The 26,564-nt window shown below is 38.6% G+C and overlaps 1 protein-coding gene and 1 long non-coding RNA gene across 7 annotated transcripts in view; one reads left to right on the top strand and one right to left on the bottom strand.

Moving 5' to 3' along the window:
* ABCC8 (ATP binding cassette subfamily C member 8) overlaps positions 1-26,564 on the top strand; it is an 80,673-nt gene that overhangs the window by 631 nt on the left and 53,478 nt on the right. Inside the window, exons 1-8 of one of the 2 annotated variants that reach the window (XM_054200318.1) lie at positions 408-544; positions 1,020-1,161; positions 3,842-3,963; positions 9,275-9,441; positions 11,669-11,911; positions 12,765-12,953; positions 18,417-18,581; positions 20,588-20,743. In XM_054200318.1, the coding sequence (XP_054056293.1) occupies positions 3,873-3,963; positions 9,275-9,441; positions 11,669-11,911; positions 12,765-12,953; positions 18,417-18,581; positions 20,588-20,743 (1,011 nt within the window). In that variant the 5' untranslated portion in view covers positions 408-544; positions 1,020-1,161; positions 3,842-3,872. Of the gene's footprint in view, positions 1-407; positions 545-1,019; positions 1,162-3,841; positions 3,964-9,274; positions 9,442-11,668; positions 11,912-12,764; positions 12,954-18,416; positions 18,582-20,587; positions 20,744-26,564 lie in introns of those variants that run through there. The other variant, XM_054200316.1, reaches the window with a different exon arrangement.
* Positions 22,917-26,564, bottom strand: part of LOC128909100 (uncharacterized) — a 62,439-nt gene continuing 58,791 nt past the window's right edge. For all 5 annotated transcript variants that reach the window (XR_008466230.1, XR_008466235.1, XR_008466233.1 and 2 more), the window contains one exon: positions 22,917-23,021. This is a non-coding gene — a long non-coding RNA (uncharacterized LOC128909100). The remainder of the gene's footprint in view (positions 23,022-26,564) is intronic.

Genomic DNA, 26,564 nt, shown 5'->3' with positions numbered 1-26,564 from the left:
GCCCCTTCTCGCTGTCGGGGATTTTCCGAGGCGGGGGCAGCCTGCGGGGCTCCCTGCAGGTGAACACCCCCTTTTTGCCCAGGGGCTGAATGGGTGCTGGAGGAGGCTGCAGGGTTTGCCTGCAGGGTTTGACTAGCGGCCCGGGATGCAAAATATATACGTGCTATTAAAAACCCGCCAACCTGGCAAGTAAGTCTTGTGTTATTAAATAATACTCCCTGCAATTACTGAAGACTTCAAGCGGCCGGACAGCCCTCCTCATCACTGGTAACGACTAGGAGGGCTGCCCGGCTGCTGTAACTCTTGCCATATCTGCAGTAGACATTATTTGATAACATAAAACTGGGGTTACCAGTAGGTGGCCCGGTGGTTTAATACATGCGGCTGTCACTACTTTGAGTACCGATCTGCTCAGCCCGGTCTGTCCTCTAGATAGCCAGGGCCCAGAGGAGGATTTAACACTCACCTCTGCTGATCATAATAGGTCCGGTGCTGAAATAACAGAACAACCGTTAAAACGGGGTCAGCTGAAGGACTGCTCAGGGTAATCTGTGTTTATCTCGCTTTTCTCAGTATTGCTTATTTTTATCTAGATCAAGAGAATGAGTTACTTTAAAAAAATTGTAAGATGAGGTGTAAATTATTTAATTAAATGGATTGAAGTGAAAAAAATAGTGTATGTATTATAATGTTTGTACGTATTTGTCAAAATGTTTGTTGTTCATTTAAACTGTTAATATATTTGAAAAATGTTTAATGCATTTAATTATTTGATAGTAAGTTGCTAAAAGTATAGGAATTTAAGGCTGCGTCCTGTCTGCGTTGTTGATTTTATTCTGTATGAAGTGAAGCAATGAGAACACATTTCTGAAAATATTCAAATACATGCATGTTTAGCAACATAGTTGGGTCAACTTTAGTACACTAGTTTGTTACACGTATGCTTTTCTGTATGTAGGAGCTTTGTATGTCAGTCTTGTTGTTAAGAAAGCTCCTTATAATTTTCTTTTTCTGTTTAGGGTGGGGAAGTCAGAGTTCCAAAGTACATATACATCATAGCACATGGCTTCATTTTCCTGGCCACAATTTACGCTGGATACTGACTTTTATCCTCTTGTTTGTGCTGGTGTGTGAAATCGCAGAGGGCATTGTGTCAGATGGGTAAGTGTATGTCTACCTTCTCCTGGTAGCACTGAGCACTTTAAAGGTTTCAGGGAAGGTATTTTCTCCCTAAATTCTCATCTAGACCGTACTCCTTGTGGTTATAAACATGTAATCTGTATTCTTGGTGATTAACCTACCGACCTTGTATCAGAAATTCCACAGACCTTGCCAAGTTATGTACACACACACAGCTGACCTTAATCATTTTTAGTTCAGCTTAATGACACTATATTTCCAAGGAGTAATCATAAATAAATCCTAACAATTCAAGCAGATGGTGACATTTTCGTGGTACCTTTTATGTCTACGGACCCAGTCCCACAGTCCATACTCAGGCAGAACTCCCATGTGCACAGTAGGTCATCCCATTCCCCCGCAAACTGAGTTCCACTCATCTTAATAAAATGAGCGGGTTTACTGGGCCTCATCTCACACTCCATAGAAGTTCTTCAGTTGTTTGTGCAGTACCTCTGATCTGTTACCTCGAGCAGAGCAGCTCACATTATATGAGCACAGTCCATCATCTGTTATTCAATATAGGGTATCTTTAAGCAGTAATCTGTGGGGGAAAAATTATTCCGGGTGAAACAAGTGATACAGGAGAGTGATTTATCATGAACAAAGCTGATGTTGTGTAACAATGACTATGATCATCTTCCTCTGAAGAAAGGTCTGATTTTCATAACTGAGTTTGCAACCCAAGGATTTTAAAGTTGAAGCTCCTCGTTAAACAGAACAAAACCTCTCTGTTTAGCCATCTATATAACAACTATCCACCAACCAGTGTGAAAGGTACTGCAGTATTCTGCTGTAGAAGCTGATATCATCATTATTATTATAACTTCTCTTAAATATATATAAATAGGATGTTTCTCAGTGACAGGGTTTTTTTTAAAAAGGATTTTTTCTCATGCTTATTCAGAGTTATCAGGGTGTGGGATGCTCAGAGCAAAATCTCCTGCTTTGAGTTTTCTGTTTTATTTTGCTCTTTAGCAATCCCTCCCATTATGTCTGTTTGCTATTTAACTTGACTCAGAATGCTGCTGTTAAGTAATAAGTGTCACCTGATGAGAATCAAAGCTCCTAGCTATACTGGGGGAGTGCCAACCCACAGTCGTGCCTCCCGAGCACTCAGCAGGCTAGTGAGTGCTCCAGTGAATAAAAGCGGATTTTGAGACTCATCAGCTTTCTAAGACCAAAATGGGTCATGTTGGTAAGTCCTTTTGACAGCAGTTGGGTGCCAAAGGCTTTGGCACCTCAGGGATAGATGCAGCCTATTGGAGATACAGTTATATAGGGGAATTCCAGCAGCTTCTCTCTGTGTAATAAATTTTTAACGAATCTCCCACTTCTGCAGTGTTGCCTACTGAAGCTTAAGCTGTTTGAACAAACCTGTTCCTGTTGCTTGTTTTTCCTTGCTGAGAACTCTGCCCTGATGTCCCAAAACCCCTGGCATTCCTAGGAATTCAGAGACTGGAGAATCTTTTCTCACTTTGCTGTATGCACATACAACTCATTGTCAACAAGAGGAGTTAAGTGTTCATGCTGCAGGTTGTCAGCACGGCTCCAGCCAGCTCAGCAGAGTTCACCACAATGTCCATGTGAGGGAGGGCTTTCCTTTGATAGTACAGATGTAGGAAGTGGTCCTCCTGAGCTCCTATGGATCTGCTAGACATGTGGGATGTTCTGCTCAAACGTGTGCCGTCCTGCGATGATCTCCAGCTCCCTGACAGCACAGCACCTTTTGTGTCTCCAAACTACACAAAGGCAGCTTTTTCTGCAGAAAGAACAAATCCAGAGACGCTAATTTATTTTCCATGAGGTTCACAAGGTGTGAATTTCCTTGAGCGTTTGTGTCCTGAAGACTATTTCTTGGTGTCTCTTCTCCTGGAGTTGGTTGGGAGACAGCAGAAATTGTACCTCTTGACAGCACGGGGAACTCCGTTACTTTTGTGAAAGAAAGAAGGGGGGAGGAGGAGAAGAGGGCAAGTAGGAGGAAAGAGGGGGGAAACATGATTCTACCAATCTCCACACAAACCAACAACATTGCCCAACAATTCCCATATTCCCAAGGGGCTGTAGTTGGCAGGACCCCTCTACTGCTACCTGAAGCAAAGCGTCAGGAGACTTTTGCTTTATAGGATGAAACTTAAGGGTGTATGATTCTGTTGTAGGTTTTGTTTGTTGGCTTGCAGTTATTGAAAACAGAACTCGCTGTAGTTCGTTCCCATGCTGTGGTGCTGTTCCTTCTCCCAAACTGGAAAAAGAAAAGGAAACGCTTCCACAAAATGTTTCTGTAGAAAATCTTAAATTGTGCTTCAGTTGGTCTTATCTGCATATTTTGATGGACGGCTCCCGAACTAGTTTAGCTTAAATTAACTCTTCTCATTTTGGAGCTGAGCTGCTTATCCTAATTTAAACAACGTTCCAATTGATCTCAGTAGGAAATAGAAGTACACACATTTCATTTTCAGCAGAGGGGAGGAATTTGAAATGCAACTGTGTGATTTAGGAGCATAAATCCAATTGAAAATTGGAGAGCTTTACATCCATAACTCATTCTAGATGATCCTATGTCAGGGCTGGGTACAGGATACAGTTCATAAATTAAAAAGGAGACATTTAAATAGCTAAGAGGGCTTGATTTTAATAGGTGTTCTCTTTTTTCCTTTTTAAGGGTTTCAGAATCACGCCACTTACACCTGTACATGCCGGCTGGGATGGCGTTCTTGGCGGCCATCACCTCAGTTGTCTATTACCATAATATCGAAACATCCAATTTCCCGAAGTTGTTAATCGGTACGTCTCACAACTTAAGAGGCTCGGAAGTGTGATTGTGGTGCTGTGTGTCTGTTCGTTCTGTGACAGCTCGTTGCAGCCTCGGTGCCAGCTTGTATGGGTAAGGCTACACCTGTATTCTGGTCTGCTGGTTGCCGTGACCAGACTTAGTTCTGAGTTTTCCTGAAACAGTTCATTGTTTTCAATGCTTTTAACTTCCAATGGTATTCTGTATGGTGTTCTAATGGGCCAAAGGCTTCTCTGGGAAAACCTGGGTTTGTGGGAAAAGTAGCGCATCAAATTCTTAACTCTAAAAGCTGTCCAAGTTCCCCTGCTTGTCAGCATGTTGCATTTAAGCATGATATAAGATTGAAGCCATCTTTGTGCGTGTGGTGTATTGAAATATGCAGGGAGCCAAGGGAGATGAATGACATCACCAACTTTCAGCGTGACCCTGGATAAATTACTTTGCCTGCTTGTTCTTGCTTTCTCTTCTTAAAATTCCCTTTGTAAACTGCTTTAAGACCTTTTGAATGGAAAATGATATGTATAAGATATACCTAGTATACTGTATATTTTCTGCAAGATTGTAAATAATCTGTAGCTAGCTAGAGAATCCATCACTGCTGACAACCATGCAGTTGGTGATGTGTTCTCTACTGTTTAAGTAGATTGCAGACTGTGGATGTCTACATGTTTAGTCATCCTTTTAGCTGTCATTTCTTTGGTGGTCCTGGCTCATCAAGTTTCCTTTGAGCTGGTTTTCTGTATTAGTGGATCCTGATAAAGTTTGTCTTGTGTCATTGTAGCTCTGGGTATCAAAAGTTCTGTTCTAGTTTTTGCCAGGTGGTAAAAAGTCAGTAACAACTGGATTTGAGAAAGCTTTTAAAAACTAAAGATTTTTTTGAACTTCATGTTGTGGTAAGCAGGCATCCTCTTCTGCAGAAGGAGCGTGTTACTCCTGGGGGGGGGGGGGCGGGGGGATAAAAAAAAAAACCATTCCTCTTCAAAAACTTCAGATTTCTATCCGGGTTTCGCAACATTTCTGTCATGTCGTTTGGGACTGCTTTTCTTCTTGTACTCTTCTTTTAAGTAGGATCTTTTTTGTCTTTTATAACCAGGTGGAGTCATTTACATTTAGTTCCTTTTTTTAATAAGTCAACACAGTCTATTTAATGCCGTCTCACAGGACTAGACGTTATGTCTCAGGAAAGCATCGCTCGCCTGTTACAGTCGCCTACAGGAAGCAAACAGTGATTTTATTGTTTGTTTTGTTGGGGTTTTTTTGTTATTTCAGATGTATAATGCAATGTTTAATAATTTAGTGTCGCTACCGCATTCTCACTGTTAAGTCATTGAGAAGCGTAGCACAAATTTACAGCTGGTAGTTGATTACCCATTTTTGCATAATCGTTTCTCTGTAGAGATTTCTCTTTTATGATAATTTTGCTCAGTATTTAGAGCACTGATGCTGCATAAGCTCCGGACAATACCTGAATAATAAACAGTTATACCAATGAATACAAATACTTAAGTAAGTATTATTGATACTGAAGTTAATAATTATGAATTTTCATTCTGCAGGAATTTCCAGGGATAGACTTCTTTAGAAAATCTAATCTTAATATCTGACTCTTAGGCAAAAACACCCACAGTCTTTCCCACTTAGTTGGTCTGATTTGAATTTTAATCCAAAATATTCACAAGCTGAGGGTCTTTGATTTTTATTTTATTTTTAACTTTGTTTTTCTTTTAATTGTCCTGGATTTGTGAGAGAACCTAAGAGAGACATTTCTGGAAGTCTTCATCCCTTATGCTTGACTGCACAAATTTATTGTGATCTAACTGTGAGGATTGTCACTTTTCAGTGTTGATTGCAACTACTATGTATTGACAACTGGGACTAGGCAACGATGTTATGCAAATTAGCCCCTTTAGGAGAGAGTTAAATTATACCTATACTCAACTATCAACCCACTAGAGTGCAGTGTGGCCATGAAGCAGCTTTCTTTCAGAGCCTAATACAAACGAGGTAAATGGGAACCATGAAGGAAAGCTTAAGGTGGTGATAAACTTCTTGCTGAGTATATGAGGAAGGAAACTGAAAGAGGGTCTTCATTAGTAAGATGCTGCACAGGAGATCTAATAATACACAAAGTAAATGACCTGATGTGGCATCTTCTGCTGCTTCTGAGCATCAGCGAAGTTCCACCGAACTGCAGGGCATCATCTCCCACAGCTGCAGGATCAGTGCTTACACTTGCAAAGAGTTGGTAGCGGTATAAAGCAAAGGCTAACAAAACCTTACTGAAAAATACTAAATTCAGTGGGGAACCTCTCATTGATGCAGTGCAGAAGACCGTTAAGGATCTGTTCATTAATTCTGAACAAGATAAAGTTTCCCAGTCCTGTGACATTTGAGATATTTTCTTCTTTAAAGCCTTTTTTACTCTGTACCTTAAAGAAACCAAGTCCATTTGTAGTTCTTCATAAAAAAGCAAGAGGCAGATACCATAACAGACCTGGGGATTAGCGTGTTCTCTTGGGGTATGCGAGACAAGGACGCAAAGTTCCTGTACTGATCCTGCCTTTCAGCTTTATGCCCAGGCTGTGGACTATTTTGAAATAGTTGTTCTTATTATCTCTTATCAAAAAAAGTTGAGAATGTTTGGAATATTTATTGTCTGAAGCTAATGATTGAGTCCAGGATCCCAGATGAGTGTCCAAACCATTGGAACACTTTGATCTGCTCTGAATCTGTTTTTCTCTGTATGGTTTTGACCTTTAATTATATTTCAACAAACATAGCTTTTCCAGTCCTGTTTACCAGGGGACTCTCATAATGATGCTAATTTTTGGTGCTCTTTGCACAGTGTTGCAGAATGGATGCCTAACAGTTGTATGGTTTAGCAGGGCACGCTTTAGAGTAGCTTTCATACTGAATTGGAAAATCTGCTAGCTTTCTCGACAGTCAAAATATGTAATTGAATGGTAGCATCTGATTACACTGTTTTTTAAGTTAGTATTTATTTGTTTTATAGATAAATAAACCTCAGAAATTAAACAGTAGGAGAAAATTATAAAATAGCAATAGGACTTTGAGTTGCCAATCTGAAAAGGATAGTAGTACGGGAACACATATGAATATTTTGATTTAAGAAAATTGTCTTTTTTTAATCCAATCATAATTACAGAACTGCCTTACCATTCTTAACAGTAATCTAGTTTTCTACTTTAAATTTCTTGTACCTTGACATTGTAGCTAATTACCTGGGAATTAGTTTATTGTGTAAAATGGAGCTTCCTGTTATCATATAAATATAATGCTTATTGGTAAGTACACAAGATTTCTCTCCAAACAGACACTGGTTGGTTAATAACTCCCATACAGTTAAGTGCATGATTTTTCAGATCTTGGGCTTAATCCAATGAAGATGCAGAACAGTTTGAGTTCCACATCGCTTAATTTTCAGTGGTCTGGCCCTAGGCAAGAATCTACACCCTGGTGTTGTGGGTTGAGGTAGCTTAGATGGCCCAAGAGAAAGCAAGTCCTCTAGGCTGCAAGCATCTAGAACAGATCTACAGCAATGAAGGGAACAAAAGCATGCCTCTGTGGTCTGATCACTAGGCAGTTCAGGCCAGTGGAAGTTCTTGGTGATAATTTCTAGAAACTCTCAGCCAATATGCCCTCACCAGCCAGATGATAAAAACGCAGCTTAAAAGAAAGAGTCATAACTATAATTTTCCACGGAGCCTTATCTTGAGGGGCCTGTGAACATCTGCCAGATAAGATTATATACACTTGTATTCAAAAGTGAGAAGCTAAATAAGTTCAAATGGTTCTAGGAGGTGAGACAGTGGGAGGTCAGTTCTTACCTGAGAATGTTGCATTTGACACCTTCTAACACTTAGATAAATTAATGTCCTAATAAAATAATAATTTTAAAAAGGTCATATAGATCCTTTTTTAAATCCTAAATAGGAGAATGGCTCTGCTAGTTCTTATTTTTTCTTCCAAGAGCTCTGCATAGATACCAGTTGGGTTGGTTATTTTTTCAGGTGTCCTCTGCTGGTGTGGATTTTCAGTGTGCTGTGTTTATGTAAGTCCTCTTTGCTCTGAGAAGGATGCGTTCTCAGCCTGCTGTAACAAGAATGAGATAAAACACAAGGATTTACAGATAAAGGTGGTCAGGAGTAGAACAATGTGGAATGTATTTTTGGATTGAGGTTTTAGAGTCAGGCATATTGCAAATAGGAAGGCATAGTGCCTCAAAGGTAGGAAACAGCCTGAAGCAGGATGGAAGATTAGATTTCATGCAGTGTAAGCTGGGAAGATGGTAGGGAGTTTTATAAGAGGGATTCTGTAAGTATGTCTTTTAAATCCTCTCTGCAGCTGCATCAGCCACTAAAATACAGTGCTGAAAGCACTTCTTAGTACTTTCTTCTTACAAACTGGCCTATTAATTTTAGAGGAAGATAGACTCTCTTGGCAAATGTCCTAATGCCCAGCACTGCTGTACTGTTCCATTTATTCTCCTCATTTAAATGACAGTTTTAAAATGGATTTTCACAGAAGCAGGAATGGCAGCCCCAAGTTCCGTATGGACTCACTGTGTTGAATTTAGTTTTGCTTGGAACGGGTCAGCCCCACAGTACATCCTCATAGGGATTTCTGGGGTGCCTTGAGGTAGCTAGAACCCCACAAATTCTTTGAAATTTGTGGAAGTTCCTGACGGTTATCCATATTTGGAAGTTACACTTGCAGTTGCTGTCTTGGTTGAAGACTCTGTGGTGTTGGAGCAAGATGCTCAGAAAGCGTATCCACATTTTTCTTGGAAATTCATTCCAGCTGTTGCACCATGGCAGATACAGCAGCTATGAAAGATTCATATAAAAGAACACAACCCTAGAAGGTATTTCCTTAAGAATGGGGAATAGGAGCTGTTTTATGGTGTGGTGAATGCTATGGAGTGTCTTTTATTTGGTTATGAAGAGCATCATTTACAGCCACCCTCACTTGTGGGGCAGCTCCCTCCCTTGAACTCATCATGCGGAGACGCGTTTACAGTAGATGGAAATTTCCTTCAGCAGACTTCACTTTGTGAAACTTTCCAATTTCACCAAATCTAATAGGAAAGGAATTTGGAACTAACATTGTCTTAATATTTTCGTTATTTGTGGAATTGAATTAGTTTTCTGTTTTGACCATGAGAAAGGCCACACTCTGGTTTTATATGTTATTGTTGCATTTTTTTCTGAATGAATATTTAATACTGCTGTTGTATATCTTTGCAACCATGGAGCTGATTAACTTTTTTTTTTTCCCCTACAGCATTGCTGTTTTACTGGACTTTAGCTTTCATAACTAAAACCATCAAATTTGTAAAGTTCTGTGATAACGGGGTTGGATTTTCTCAGCTTCGATTTTGCCTCACAGGACTCCTGGTTGTTCTATATGGAATGCTACTAGCTGTAGAAATCAATGTCATCAGGGTGAGGGTAAGTTAGTGTCATAAAAGTTTCCTTCTGTGTGTTTTGTTGTGGGTTGTTTTTTTTTATTTTATTCCCCTTTCCGGGTACTTAGTGTGAAATGCATTTCTAAAGGAGAGAGAAAAATCCAGTTAGAAATAGAAATATATTTGAGAATCAAAGGTTAATCCAATTTTATTAGGCCAGATGAATCCATAATTTTAAAAAATGCCAGGCTCCATTGTAGCTAAATTAAGATAAATTTCATTTGTTCAAGTTTATTTAAAAAATGTCTGTTGTGATTCAGAGTTTCAGTCATCAGAAACAAGTATTTCTGATGCAAGGAAAGACTGCGTAAAAGGAATTGTCTGCTCTATCAGAGAATATCTTAGACACGCAAATAACATCTCTCATTTTCCAGGAGACAATCACAATAACTGATTTACTGGGGCATCTGGGGTTGCTCTCTTGTGTCCCAGCTATATTTTTTTTTTTTTTCCCTCTGTGGTGTCTGCAGTCATAATCCAAACTGAGAGATGGCTTTGGAGACTGATGGGTAGATAAATGCCAAAGTTCTTCCCTTCACCTGTCCTTCGCTTAACTGTGTGCACAAATTAGACTTAGTCTCTGGAGAAAAAGTAAATGTAAATTTTCTTGCTGCTTCCCCCACATTTGCATGCGAACTCTTTCCAGTAATACATTCAGCAATGAGAGTTGCATCTGTCACGTATTTGTTCTTTTGTGATTTTCTTGGGGGATTTTGTGTCTGTATGTTTATTTGATAACTTAGGACAAAAATATGCCTAGAAAGCAGCTTTGTCAGTAACATTTTTGGAAGAAAGAGTAATGAAAACCTCAATGCTTGACATTTAGTATTTATATCACAAATGAAAAACAGTGGATTGGCTTGTGGGAAAAGTGAAATTCAAATGTGACATCGGAGAGATTTGCTCATAAATCTCCTCATAATAGAACTGCATAATTAAATGAGATTTAATCACTGTGGAATTATAAGTCACCAAAAAGAATAAAAATGGTCACTGCCTATTGTTGTCTTTTTTACATTGTATTTGTTTGGCTTTAGTTATTAAAGAATGTCATTGATGCATAGAATAAACTAGCCAGCAGTATGGATTTTTTTACTGCCTGCTGTGTCTGTGGCAGAGTTTGGAGAGCCAGGCTTGTTGCTGTGGCTGCTGAAGGAAGGGATTGGGATGTGTGGAGAGTTGGCCAATGCTGAGGGGGAGAGGGGGGAGAAAAAGAAAATAAAAATAAGGGGTGAGGTCTCTATGCTAGCAGAAACAGCAGACATTGGCCTCACTCTTTTTTCCTTCTGCCTTCCCCCATCTTCTTCCAGAAGACAGAAGATTGACCTGTTTGCCTTTCAATCCCAACTTTTCTCCCTTCCTTCCGTTGTTCCCATTGTCCTGTAGATGGCCTTTCCCAACCCCATCACAATTTTTTCTAGATCTGTGAATTCTTTCTCCAACTATGGTTGGAGAAAAGATAGCAGTGAAGGGTATCCATAAATCCTACTAAGATTACTAGGATTTAGGTACAGTCATGAGTAGAGATTGAATGAAATACATGATTGAGTACTCTTCAGAATGGAAAGGTTTATTTTTAAGAAGCTTGGCTCTTCATTCCCAAAAATGAGTGATGTCTGAAAAAGTTTTATCTTGAAGACAGGAAATCATCAGCAGTTTGCCCTTGCTCTTTAGCATTTAAGTCAATGAAAACATTTGTTGGTGCCATATACACTCTCTAGTTCAGTGGTTTCCCAGACCCATTCAAGAGAGCACAGGGAGCTCCATGTTCTGAGCTAACGACATGTGAGGCAGTACAGGATGGGAGGCGAACCACTGATAGCCGCAGGGCTGTGCCTAAGCTAGTATGTCTCATGTCGCGCGCTCTGGAACTCAGAGCGAGAGGCTGGGGCTGTACTATTTGAAATGTAAGGTGAAGTGTTTTGGGTTTTTTTCAACAAGTACGCAAATTTGTACCCCATAAACAAAGTAATAGTGAATGTTTAGGATGATTTATTTTTAGACTGGATGCCTCTGATTTTCCTCAGTACCTGAGGAAACTGGATTGCTGTATTGATTGAATTTGAATGCCTAAGTTCCTTGAGTACTTTTGAGAAACCAAGACTGATTCATTGGTTATCTGTAGTGTCCTTTACCGCTTATCGATTTTGTGTGGACTTTTATTTTCTATGCATTTATTGTGATTCTTTTGGTATTTTTCTGAATTTCAGAGGTATGTTTTCTTCAAAACTCCTAAAGAAGTTAAACCTCCTGAGGATCTCCAGGACCTTGGTGTTCGATTCTTACAGCCGTTTGTGAATCTGTTGTCCAAAGGAACATACTGGTGGATGAATACGTTCATCAAGACCGCCCATAAAAAACCAATAGACTTGAAAACCATAGGCAAGCTTCCCATTGCTATGCGAGCTCTGACCAATTACATTCGCCTTAATGAGGCCTTTGAAGCACAGAAGGTATGCAAAGCATGGAATTATGCCCGTCTGCTTACTCAATGCTTGCGTTTTTCATTACTTTTTATGCTATAAGCATAATATAAAATTATATAAACAGACGTGATGCAAATGAAGTATCCCTTAGCATAACTTTCCATGTACAAAGAGATCACATACTCATTTGTACCTCGTACAAACAATAGAATTTATCTACCTAAATATGCATGTCAAACACATTGCTGGTTAAATGCATGTAAAATCCATATAGCCTTTATTTTGATGTGGAAAGTAATTATGGACTGTATTCACTGAACACCATTATCGTTCTTCCTAATGAGACCCTGGAATCATTCAGTTATAGAGTCAATATTAATGAGGCCTCACAGGACTATTTTTTTCCATGTTATTTCGGTTACAATTTCTCTGCAGGAGAATTCAGGGCTGAAGCTACCTCAGCTCAAGTTCTGACACCCTGACTGAGTGTATTCAGGATTTTAAGAGAAATCTTTTGCATCCTGTCTAAAAAGACCATAGTTTTCCAGTCTCTATGTTTGCGGGAAAACAAAACCTGTCAGTTCCCTCCCTCTCTTTTTTCTTTCTCTCCCAGCAAGCCACAAACAACACACTTATTTGATCCCTATTAAGGGTAGGAAAGAAATCGTGGTTCCTTTTGTGGAGGAGAGTACAAATTAATGCTTTTTTTCTGACTCTCTAAAACCCAATGAAACAATAATTGTAGCTCCTGTGCTTTTCTAGCTCAAAGGTTGCAACTGGTTGTCAATGAATTAAAGCAGAGATAAAAATACCAATGATTTATCAGACCTGAAGTTAATGTATAGCATAATCCCTACCAATTTTTTTTAATTTTGAACAGAACAAAAGGTCATCATCTCCACAAGGATCTAGATCAATTTGGCGTGCTCTCTGCTGTGCTTTTGGAAGACCTTTACTTCTCAGTAGCACTTTCCGTATTCTGGCTGACTTGCTTGGATTTGCTGGTCCGCTCTGCATCTCTGGGATTGTGCACAATGTTGGAAAAGGAAATAACACCATCCGCCCACAGGTACTGTCAAAATGTCATAAAAATAGAGGAGTCAAAGTAGTAATGTTATGACTATGTATTATTTGGCCTCAGTGAAGAAAGTGATTCTGCAGTGTATTTGTGGATGCTAGAAATGACGGTATGTATGTATTGACTATTATCCACTTTTATACCTTGATGGGGAGCAAAATACGTTACCCACGCATCTAGTCAGGCTTGCATTCTGGAAAATAACCTCATTCAAGATAATGGTGAAGCTTATCCTGAAATCCACTAGTATCGTGAGGATTTTTAGGTACAGTCTTGAGTAGAGATTGAATCAAGTATGTGACTGAGTGCTTTTTGGAAAGGAAAAAGTATGTTTTTAATAGGCTTGACTTTTCATTTCCAAAAATGAGTGACGTCCAAGAGGATTAAAGCAGGCTTTTGTCATCACAGTAAAATGCCAAGTAATTTGACTGTGACAAAGAAAGAATTTCCACTAGTGTCTTTGGGGAGGTTGGTTTTGAAACATCAACTGAAACGTATTTTTAAAGGATGCTATTTAATGTTTCCCAAGAAAAAAACAGACATACTTCTTGATTAACTAGGGAAAGAAAAAAAACAACTCAGGAAGCATCTTCTCATTATAAGGTGATCACTTAGGCTAGATTTCTGTGACAAACATCAGTTTATTTCTGCAGCTCACTTATTGTTTGATGTAAACTACTGGAAATATACCCATTCACTCAAGTACACTTTGGATTAGTTCCACTGTAAATATAGAAATACATCAGATGCATTGCAGAAAATTTAACAAAGGCCTCAGGCTGAAATTAATTGTTTATCCATTTTGCAATCCTTATCCTAATATTTGGAAACTTTAATATAACAAGTAGATTCAATAGAAACCAGTTAAAGCAGGAAATGAAAAAATTAAGACTACAGGGCTGTGTTGCAGCAAAGTACTGTGGAGGCTTTTGAAGTTTGCTTCTTGGTAATTTGCTTGGAACACTGTTTCATCTGAATTTACACTGAATCACAAATTACGGATTATCCTGTTTAATTTTCCTATTAAAGTGTTAGCTAATGCTTCTCTGGGAAAAAAAGCTCAGGTCTGATCCAGAAAGGCCCCAAACAGAGCCTCATCCAGCCTTGATGTCCTCACTGTGCCTTGCTAAGCGGTAGCTGCCTCCTTGTTGTCATTGACTACACCATTTGGGGATCATCTAACAGCAATATTCACCGATGGTGATAGTCTTTGAGTGATGCTTAAGGGTGGATTTTACCTTTGCTAAAAGGTCTCCAATAGCTTTTTCCTTCTATTTTGACACTGTTTGTACACATTGTTCTTCTGTTAAGAGCCTAAAATTACCTTTACAGTTGAAAATTGCTTTTGCTGGATTAGATGAAATATCTTTCTGAAACGTATGAAGGCTTTCTATTCAAACTGTTTGTAATCACACTGCGGTGTTCAGGAAAACTCCCACACGCATGCACCTACCTAGCCAACTGGGTCTACTCAGGGGAAAAAATAGACCAGCTCTACTAGGAATGTTATATCCTTACTTGTAATGAGTCAAAAAAGGAGAACCTGGCCTTATTAATTGTTTACTCCAGAGAACTACATAAGTGTGATAAACAAGACTTCTAAAACGGTTTTATGAAGGCAAAGATAAGTTTGGGGGGAAGCGTTGTCTGTCTCTTACGTGCTGCTAAGTTTGAGGGCATGGGGAAGAATTGCCATACAGTGGGACAGAATTGGACAAGCAAAGTAAACTGTGAGTACAGTGGAGAGCATCTTCTACCCATCCCTTGAAGTGACATTTCTTCATTTTAAATAGTTTAGATTGAGGAGATGATGTAATGACTCAGCTGTATCTTTCAAACAGAAATTCTGTTTGCGAAACTGAAGGTGAAGAGATAAATCCTAAGACATAATATTTTCTCTATTCTTCAGGCCCTTTGTGACAGATATAAACTCCTGTGGAACTGGAACTTTGAGATCACGTGGGTGTCACGGGCAGCATTAACTGCTTTAGTTAGTGCCGCAGTTAGAGCACGACAGCGTCTTAAATTCTGTCACGCTCTTCATGTTTATTTATAACTCCAGTATCAATATTTATGGCCACCCCGGAACGTTCTTATGACATGAATTTCTCTGAGTGTTAATCATTTTGCACCGAAGAAGAGACTGACAGAATGATAACCTTTATATTTTGCTGGTAGTATCTTCCACATTGCAATGTTAGGATTAGCAGTTCCAGTAGTAGGAAAATCTGCTGACATAACACATTCAAGTGATGCAGCAAACCTACAGACTCATTATTTAAAAAGCTCTAGCAGTCATAGGTCTCAGTGTAGCAAAAGGCCCAGTATAGACATTTAAGGCTGTGTGAGTCCAGGGTCTTTAAGTATTTAAATAGTGGCCTTTTGCTCAGCCTTTTACTGGTTAGACCCTCCTGGCACTTTTAAAAAGTGGTATTATCCTGAAGTCGCCAGTGGGGACACTGAATGTCCCCAAAGCCGTTTCAGAAAATAAAACATCTAATTAGTTCCATCAACTTCTGAAACAAGGTTATTTGTCTTACATACAAAAGGTTCAGTAGATGTTCAGTAATTTCCTTGTTTCCTGCAGGCCAGCAGTGTACTTAGACAGCTATTGTTGTTTAAACACAAAGATGCTCAGTGACTTTGTAAGCCACAATGGCCTGATAACGCATCTGAGGCTTGGCTAATATTTTGGTGCTTTCACTAAGTGTGTGTGATGTTTATCTATATATGTTTAACTCCTCCTTTTCACTCAAGTGAGTACTGGAAGAAATAACGAGAATATTCATCTCACTTTTCCTTGCTTATTATATGATGTTTTGATATGAATCAACACCGAACCAAAATATCATTGCTAGAAAAGTGTGATTTGTCAAAACACGATTGTGTAAAAAATGGTATTCTTTTGTATACAATAAAAAGTGGTATTAGCTGCAGGAATTAGCAGTACTAGCCAGATGTATTTTAAGACAGCGTTGAAATTGTGCTGCGTCTGCTACCGCCTTTGATATGATACAGCACAGTCTGTAACGTTCATGGTTCACGACTGTGATAATGCTTTAGCCTTTCTATTTGCTGCCACGTTATCTTTGACAATCGTGATCCCCCAGCATCGCAGACTTGTGTGTTGTTCTAGCTTTGCCTTCATAAGAAGCTTTTTTCAGTTTTTAATGTGTTACAGGGGTGCCACTTCTTCCTGAATGACCCTGTATTGAAATAAAAAGAAATCCCAGTGAATAACTACTAAAATAATAGCTGATCTCAGGAAGGCTAACTCAAAGGAAAGGTTCTCACTGTTGCAAGTTAACAAGATACGTCTGAGGTGAAAACATCACAAATGTAAATGATCCTGGTTTTCCGCCAAATGTGCTTTTTCTTTTTTTAAAACAACAAAAAAAACCCAAACCGAAAATAAACGACCAAGTTTTGCAGTTATACTGTTTTGTATTCTGTTTTTTATTTGAGTATATATACACTGCACAGGAAACAATCGGTGGCTCTTAAACTTGTACAGTGAAGCACCAGGGGCAGTTCTTCCACCTTACATGTGCCTAATGCTTTATGCTGATGAGCATAAATATCAAAAAGTCTGAGAGATAAATTGGATGTATCTAATTGGCCACAGACTTGGCCAATTTGGGACTTTCTTTTTTCCTTTCCACTGTCAAGACCTTAAAGGTAGCACGGGAGAAGACTTGGTTGTACTTGTAATTTTCCAGACCTCTGTGGTATGTTTTCTAAAGCTCCCAAGGCTAAATGTAGAGCCTCGGGTCTTCCTTCTTATTCTTCAGAGTTACAACAAGAATAAATTTACAACCACAGTTAAAACTTGCAAGGTCCAAGGCAAGTTATCCTGATTGTAAAAGCTGAATTTGTTAGACTGTAAATAATCTGGAAGAGAGACTCGCTTCTACTGTACCGTAGACTTTTTGTAGTATATAATGCTGCGGTAGCCTATTTGAATGGCTATGGAATAAGTAATAATTTAGGTCTTAAAATCCTTTTATGGTACAAATAACTAAAACTGGAGTTAAGTGTCTCTAACTAAACATAGTTACTGACATGTACTAAAATTGTTCACAGTTTTGCACTTGATACAGATTTAAAGAAACAAGTATGCCCAGCAATTGCTTGCATTCTATTGATTTGACTTTGAAGACTCCGTATGCTTGAATATTTTCTCAGAGGGCTTCTCTGAGGGCTAATTCCTTATTTAGTTCAGTGGCCCTACAGACTGCAGAAATGTTTATATACATCAAATCCGGTTGAAGTCCAAGTACCTAGCTGAACTGGAAAATATTTTGGCTAACAATTTAGCTTTGAGAGCAGGAAATAAATTATCAAATGAAATAGGTTTTTATTCCCTGTTTTCAAAGTACGAAACTCATCACTGTTGAGTGTCACTGATGGAAATTTTCCATGTTCTTCTAAGTTCTTGCACTGTATACTTACATAATAGTAGTGTATGACTGTGAAGATGCCTCCTTATGGAAATAAGGAGCATTTGCATGAACAAAGATTTACAGGAATGGAATCATAATTACTTGCTTTTCTTGGTGTCCAGCCTCGGTCTGAATCTTAGTAGCTTGTAACAAATGCCACATAAGTGGGAAAAGGGAGTAAACCTAAGAAAACCACACAAGTCCGTCTGTGTTGGGTAGTAGACAAAAGTCCTTTGACAGCTGCTTAGTTTGGCCAATGTTGATCAGATATTTATGGAGAATGACTCCTTGGTGCTGATGAATGACCTCCCAGGCACCTCAACTGATCGTTAAACTGTTTCGCGGACAGATCAGGCTAATTCCCTCTCAAGAGAAGGAATATTGCTATGTGAGGTGGGAGGCACTGTGTCAAGAAACTTGTTACAAAAACTTACAAAAATGTGTGTTTGTAAGCATCCACTCTTCTCATGGAGTAAAACAAAGGATCCTTTCAAACTTGTTTTGCTCATTATCTTGTTTACTTGTTCGCAAAGGTAGGCATACGTTTCTCTGCTGAACAAATCTATTGGGTGCTTCAAACCAAAATAATATGCGTAGTTCAGGAGCTGGAAGGATGTGTTTTCAGCAAGTTGTGAAGGTCGTTTTAGTGTTCAGTAACCTGAGGTGCTAAAATAAGGAGACTAATTTCTCCAAAGAACATTAACTAATCCTTTTTGACAAAGGGCAGTGTGCATCTTTTAGCAAATGACCATATGGAGTTACTCAAAGTGTCCTAGAGTTTTGGAAGGATATCAGAAATCCTATAAATGTCGTTCTGCATTTGAAGAAAGCTTACTGAGTTGGGAGATTATATGACTGCTTCCATGAATTGATAAACTGGGAGGTTTTAGATAAGATTGGGAGCACTTTCAAAGTAATAAACTGATTATCTGTACTTGTTAATTATGCAAAACTGGTAATTAAATTACCATCGCACCTGATTTCTTTCTTCATTGTTTTTTTTTTTTTATAGACTAAAATTCTTGGTGTTTTCTTTATTTCATCTCAAGAGTTCCTGTCCAATGCTTACGTTTTGGCTGTACTCTTATTTTTTGCCCTTCTGTTGCAAAGGACGTTTCTCCAAGCATCGTACTATGTTGCTATTGAAACAGGAATCAACTTGAGAGGCGCAATACAGGTAGCCAATATATTATTAATTAACCTGTTTTCATATGTTTATATGTGTATTTGTAAATACAAATTACAATTATAGTCATTAAATTCTGAAATGCTTCTCTCGGAAATTTATTGAATGTAACTGTTGCCACTAAAGATTGTGTTAACTTAGACCTGCGTTCTTTCCTCTACATCTTATTTGATGATTTTATATAAACATTTATTTGTAATATCTAATGCTGTATTTCTTCTTACTTTTGAGCATAAATTTGCTGACAGTAAAACTGAATGTAACTTTTGAAATAATTTAGGTTGTGAACCACACCTCTCCCATCTCAAGGGCATGTTTTTGTAATGTCCTATGCAAATAATACAGCTTTAAAATGTCTTGTAAATATACTTTGGACAAAAGGATAGGTTGTATTCCCAATGCATGGAGTAGTGTCTTATTCCATGGGTCATGCCACAAAAATCTACCAGGCATTGAGGAGTCCGTAATTACTGAACATAAGTAAGGTTGGTAAAATGGAGTCCATAATCACTGTATAACTGGGAACAGCAGATCAAAGTTTTATGTAGTATACAAAGATCTGTGCCTGGAAATGAGAGAATTAGGTGTAGGATTACAATGTGATATTGCCAAGTGCAATGGCTGAAACCTACCCTCTGACAGCTTGAAAGACAGCCTTATAAGTTACACTATTTATCCACTGAACAACATAGATCCTCTGAGAGTTTGCGTGATAGATGGATGCTTTCAATGGCAGCATAATTGTTTAATCCTCTTTTGATCTTACACTTGGAAGCACTTGTCAGCTGCCAGACTTCTGTATTCCATCCATTGGTTTTTCCTTATTAGAGTGAACTAGAAAGTTCCTAAGGAAATAAAAATTTGTCCCAAAGTATATATGTAAAAATTGCATGTCTTGTATCAAGCATAGGAGCTGAAACTAACCGAAAAATACATGGACCACAGCAAGTGTAAAAGGGAAATTGTTGTAAAAAAGCGCTACATTCATTTTGTTTAAGAAAAGCGTCATGTTCTCTGCACTGGATATTACCCAGAGGCCCAGATAACACCAGCAGTCGGCCCATTCAAATTGGAGAATTTCTAGCCATCTCTCTAAGCAGCAGAATTAGTGTTAATGGCAGTCTCTGTGCCAGTATTTTTATACAATTTTTTCCTGATATTTTTTCAGCTTTCTTTAAACCTTTTCTCTCTTTTGCTCCCCTGTACAAACCTGCACCTGTTCAACTTGCCCTTTATGACTTTGTGCTTCACGATGGACAGTTGGCACGTGATCTGAAGGCACTTATTGAATCAGGGTGCCTCCTGTCAGATAAGTCTCAAGACTGCAAAACACCATTGTGTAGCTTTTACCAAACCAGCTGGTAAAAGTACGCTTTCGTTATTGTGTATTAAATTAATTATCTACATGGTGCCTGGTTCTGCACTGGGGCAACTACTTAATTCACTACAGAACTGGACCTGTTACATCAGTTGTCTGTGAATTAAACTTTGTAATGGGACTGAGCTCTCTAGCCAAAACGTAGCATCATTCTCAGCCAGGAACATAGTTCTGAGGTTGGACGGGACCTGAATCAATTGCCAGAGAAAAATAACAATGATTATAATATGTTGACTATGATACATTGAATGTAATAATATATTATTTATTAGCACTAGTCACAGCAGGGGCACTCCGTGGAGAAGCTGGAGGTGTAAATCATAGCTGCTTATATGGTTCTTGGGTGTGTTGGGCAGTAAAGGTTTTGTTCTCTTACTGATCCAGAGGGGATGCAAAAAGGGAGTACTTAGAAAACCATTATGTACCTAATTGCTTTTTGTGGATGAACAATAAGACAGTAGCTTAAAATTTTTCATCATAACACCAAAGGCCGAACTTTTAATTCAAGTTACTGGGAATGTTGGTTTCCCTCAGCATGCTGGACTATGTCTGTGTTTTAGATGGAGCTAGAAAACTTATTTTATTTCTATATGCTAACACGTTTTGATCTCTCTACCAGACAAAAATATACAATAAAATTATGCAGCTTTCAACCTCTAACATGTCTATGGGGGAGATGACTGCAGGCCAGATCTGTAACCTGGTTGCCATAGACACAAATCAGCTGATGTGGTTCTTTTTCCTCTGCCCTAACCTTTGGGCTATGCCAGTACAGGTAAGGAGATTGAACGTGCTTTTGTTATTAATGTGCATCAGCTGTAGGGATTGATGATTGCTTATGAGTTTTATGAAACTAGAGGTATTAAAGAAGTTAAAGAATAACTCAAAATAAGATTTCAAGCTATTAGTATCTAGAAACATTGTGGGTAATATATTTCACATCTGTGACAGGACTCTAGGTGTTTAGGATTGCATTAGGATCCTGGCTGCTGCTAAACATGCTTTGCATTTGTAATAAGAATTTATAGGGTACAGCAGATTATGTTATTCAAGTGCATTCATTTATTATATCAGTGGAGATAACTGGAATGTATTGTAATCATTTGTCTTCTGAATCCCAGCAGAAGCAAGAGAAGCAGCAGTTTATTAAAAAATACGATCACTTAGAGATGATCCTTTGGACATCCCTTAAAACTACCACTGCCTCATGGATGACAAATTCTTCCATACAAAATTCCATGGACTCATTTGTTACATGAAATAGTCTTGCTGCTTTAGCCTCTCTGGTGACTTTGTCCTCCTGTCTCTAAATACCACTCTCATCCCTTCAGTCTCCTTTCCCACATGCATGGCATGGGGCAGGTCACTGTTCTGAGTCACCTTCAATCATCAGCAACTCCTGGTTCCATGTCCTGTAGCCTCATAGCATGTGTAACGCCCAAGGAAATACAGCTGTGTCTTATCAAGGCTTTATGATGAGGAAAGCAGAGTCCCATCTTAGAAGATACTTTCATGATTGATTTAAATTAATCTAAGCCTGTTTTCTTACTGAAACAGGAGTTTGTATGCGATGTCCAACATGGAAGCACGGTATTTTTACCTCCTTCATTGTTCCAGCTCTATAGATTGTGCATTGTGTCAGGTGAGATTGCAGAGCTACTGAAAAACTAATCTGATGAAAACTAGTCTTTTTTTCAGAGAGGTAGTATTCCTCTGAGCCTGTGAAGTGGTCAACCTTGGATGGCCATGTGATTAATTTAAGTTTATGCTAGTAAGAGAGTAGAGCAGAGCAGACACAGAGCCGTAGGAGGTCAGAGCAATCTCTGTACAACCTTGGATCATTTTTCAAAGTTCGTGCTTACTGAAACAGTGGAAAAGTGCAAATTACTTAGTTTGGAAGAGCCAGTACTTAAACCATAGAAACCTCCTGCACTTCCATTTAGGAATTTCCTGAGAAAACCGACAGTAAAGCACATAGTTTCATCTGATCTTAATACAGTACCCTGCAATTCTTTCTGTTTTCTTCCAGCTACTCGGTGTATTTTTCTTGCGAGTGCTTCAATGCTAAAACTAAATTCAAACAAAAGAGGCAACAGAGTTTATATTCACTCAGTATTTTCTAAAAGTATCATTTAGTTTCAAAAACATGATGAAAACACCATTGTATTCATGTCACAGAGGTGGTCTGGTTCCAGCATTACGCAGAGGCTGATTTGGCTCACGTGCAAGTCAGAAAGTTGCCAATAATTGACCCAACAGCTTTGCATTTTGAGTTGCCTGCTCTTGCCCCAAAAGGAAATCATTTTCATGAGACTGTATGTGGACTGCAACTGGCAGATCATCTTTCCAGTCAGTTTCTAGCACGGCTTTAGGATTGTTGCTTAAGGAGTTCCTGTGTCTGTCAACATCCGATACTAGTGATTTTCTTCTATAAGATGTTGAGTATATAAGAATACTACATTGAAAAGGTGGGACGGGAAGAAAAGCCAGCCATTCAGATGATTATATAAATGGTACGAATGTCCTTCAGAGAGTAAGGCGCTAGGCTGCTGGCAATCAGGAGATCTGGATTCTTTTCTGACAATAAAGATACGTATTAGAATGGAGTGGATTTTATAGTTTCTGTCAAAACCAAGAGGTTTTGGTCAAGCTGCTTACAGGTTAGATGAACAAGTCCTCCTTTGTGATGGACTTAAAATCATCTGATTGCATGGTAAGCCAGATTGATTTCCTAACGTGGAAAAAAATCCCTGGTTTAATTGTTTTCCCTGGATTTGGTTTTTTCCTCACTGAGGAAAATACTGGGGAGGGGCAACGCAGGTCCTTCTTCATTGTCAGTGATAGCGAGGTCTTGAGGGCGTCTTGTGTCCTCTTGTGTAGTCTAATTCTTTGGGGAGTATTTGTTCTCTGGAAAACCAATTAGTGCCCTCTTGAAATACTCTGGGAGTCTTCGCACTTCTGCTGTATGTGTTTGAAACCTAATATGTTACCGTATGTCTTCTAGTCTCTCTGTGGTAGTGAGGGGTAGATTGCTTCAGAGACTGCAATAGGACCTGGAGGAAGAAGAAATCTGTTTGAAACTTTGGTAGAACTCTCGGTAACACCAATTAAAGCCTCAAATCAGGATAGTGAGTGCATTAAGGTGTAAACAGTCATCAGCCTACTAACTGATAGCTTCTTTTAACCGTGCTTTCATGCCTAGGGTTTGCATTTACTCTGCATGTGAGGTGTATAACTATACCTGCTGAAATATTAAGACCTAAAATGGTTTATATTTATATGGTTGAATATGATTTATATTTATATAAAATAAATTTATTTATATTTATATTTTATATTATGAATATGATTTATATCATAGGGTGGCTGCACTCGTACAGTATAAATGCATTTATCTCTCTCCTGTGCAGGAGTAGCTATTGGGTATAGACTAGTTTTCCTCATCTACTCTGGGGAGGCTTATATGCCAGTTAAAACCATCTTACTTTCTAGAATTAAAAATGGATGATGAACATAGCAATTATCAGCAGGATTTTTTCAGAAAGAAACCTGGCTTATTTTTTAGCATCAGGATGGTTTCCCTGGGGAAAAAATGGGAAGCAGATTATTTTAGAGTGGGGGAAAAAATGTGCTAATATTGATATCTAATTGCGAAAGAGAAGACAACTATAATGAAAAGAAATTGATATGAAATATCATATGAAATATGGTTACAGGTTGGCAGTTTCTTAGTAATGGTTTGAATATCAGGATATTTTTTATCCATTTACTGGAAGTACCCTGCAGTAAGAAGTCAGTGATTGTATACTGCTAATGATATTGCTGTAAGAGCCATGAGGCGTTAAGAAGAGTCCACCCCTTTAATGATAACGTTTAGGGTCCAGTTATCTGCTGGACTTAGTCTCCATTGTAAGTCTGTTAGTAAAAGAGGCACCGTACCGTTTTCAGGTACGCTTTTTGTAAGACCACTCTGTCAGCTTAGTGTAGGGAGAGCTTTAGTGCAACCGAGAATTAAGCAGATTTCATTGCGTATTCTGTAACAACATCTTGCTCTAATGTGCCAGAAGTCACAGACTCATAAAGATTTCCTGACAGTCTGCTGAAAATATGATTATATTTGCATTAAAATTCACCCTGCAATGCTCCTTAGCAGATCACGACTACCAGTGTCAAAGCATGCTCCCGTTTTGTGGGCGGTGCGCGCATTGCAAGGCACAAATCAATGAGTCATGGTGATCACGAAGGTTTCTCCAAAACATGTTTCCACAACACTCATTCAATACCTTGTTTTGTGAGGCAGTGAAACCAATTACTGGATGCTTCATTATTATTTAAAACAGGTTTTTAATGGTTTTGTAGCTCTTAACCTAACAATCGGCATTTCAGCATTTGCTGTGGATTTTGTAATTATCCTCAACTTAGAAGACCTAACCATTCATAACAAGTTAGGATTTCTATACAGTCTAGATAATCTGAGCCCCATCGTTGCTCTGACTGGAGTCAATAGGAGCTTTATCATTGCCTTAACTTACTGTTTGAAGGCCATTGAAATCCATGAAAAGAGGCCTGGGGATGCCCATCAGTTGAAAGATGCCCTCAGCAGGCTTGGCTCAGACCCTGGGAGCAAAATGAGGCCCTATAAAGGCTTTCCCCCCGCCTCCATTTTATGAACACCCTTGTTTGATCTCATTGTGATTATTAAAAACTCCTGTATTCTCATATCTCTGGTTCATTTAGCAGGGATAACTTACAGCTCTAATGAAAGGCCGTTTGTCTCTTTCAAAACTGGCCCCAAAGCAGTTTCTGGCTGAAAGTATTTGCTATCTCCAATAAATAATCAAGACAAAATAACCAGAGCTATTGGTGAGTTTCTTGCCCGTGATACATATCTCTGGCAGGAAAGAGCTTTGGGATTTTGATGAAAGGGAAGCAGTGTGTTTCATTACATATTTTTTTTAAATATGTGATCATTACCTTCTCAGAAATATTAATGAGAGCCTTCCCATCTGCTAGATACTGTCCTCCACCACTTCAGATATTATCTAGATACTGTTTATTCTTGACTGTATAGTATGTGGTATGATAAATATAGAATTACTTGCAATAATGCTTACAGATTTCAGCACTTTTCAGATACAAGTATTCACGTGCTTAAATTGAGAATGTTTTCTTTTTTATCTCATACATGATGAATATCTTTTAAAACATTTCCCTTATTATCACAATATAAAGATGATGAAAATGGGATAATTTTTAATCTATTGAAAACATAGAATTTTTATTGCAAAGACTGACCTTTTCAATAGCTAGGATGGAGAAAAAAACCTCAAACCAGCTGTGAGCTAGCAACTCCCTCAGGATCCAGTCGCTAGAATAGCTTTCCCCTTGTCTGTGTGGGAAGCTGGGGCTCTGTTTCTAGAACCAGCTGGTCCCATAATGTCCTTGACAATCAACCAGCAGTGGGGGAAAGCAGGGGGTCAGTGTTCTCCATTGACTTTGTAGTTTCAAACATCTCTTAACTCTGCACTGTTTGATGCTTTCCTGCATTTTGAGTGCCTGGATTGTCTGCCCATGAAGAAGCAGTTGGGAATTAATATCTTGATCTCTAAAGACCCAGGACCATTTCATGTTTTGGAGGGGAACTCTGCCAGGGCTATCTGAAAGAGGCCTTGCATTTTTCCTTTGGCTTCACACACTCAGGAATTTCCTGACTTCAGATGGAAGCAGATTGCTCACTTTCTCGTCACTAAAAGATTTTTAATTTACAATTTAACCTTTGCTCTTACTAGATGTGTGGTATATATATAATAGGACTTCACTTTCATGTTAATGCATGTTTCCTAAGTAAATACTGTGACTCATTTTAAGAGTCATGTTTTAGTTTAGTTCATCTGCAGAGAGGCGTCAAAGGATTCTTAAGGAAAGGAAAAAAAATATTATCTGTATTTTCTCTCTGTGTGTCTTAAATTCATGAAAATGTCAAGGTGGAGATTTGGAAACTAAGGACTCTGCTTTTCTTCATGGAAATACCCAGTTCCCATAAATATGTGTGGGAATGGATGGGCTTATGACTACTGAGCTTCAAAATGATGGGAGATAGTGTTTCTGTGAGGGTTGTGAGAGTATACAGATATGCAAATATAGCAAGCATAGTAGATAATGCTTTAAGGAAATTTTCATTTTTTTTTAATTAAAGGAAATGATGTATGAAATTAACTTTCTATCAGTATGTCTTCTGATTAATTTATCAGCTTATACTGATAAATATACAGAGTGTCAGTGTTCCAGATTGTTCAGGAGTCAGTCATTAGAATAGTGGTAATTAACATTAGTAGCTTGTATGTTTGTGTTTATTGAGCTGCTTACAGTATCCCTTTCTATCCAAATGATGGCTCTCTAGATTCTTGTTTATCCAAAGGCAAACCTTTTATTCCTAAGTTGTTTCTCTAACCCTTTTTTGACAGTCATCGCCAGTCTGGTACTGTGCACCCTTAAAACAATTCCTTGCAAGTTTATGTTAGAGTTTGTTTGAAGTGGAGGTTCTCAGAGATATCATTTATGAGGACTTTTTTTATGTGCTGGTCAGCAATAATGTC

The sequence above is a fragment of the Rissa tridactyla genome, chromosome 4, assembly GCF_028500815.1.
Source record: "Rissa tridactyla isolate bRisTri1 chromosome 4, bRisTri1.patW.cur.20221130, whole genome shotgun sequence".
NCBI lineage: Eukaryota > Metazoa > Chordata > Aves > Charadriiformes > Laridae > Rissa > Rissa tridactyla.
Note: the sequence above shows the minus strand (reverse complement) of the source record. Positions and strands in the feature narration are given on the sequence as shown.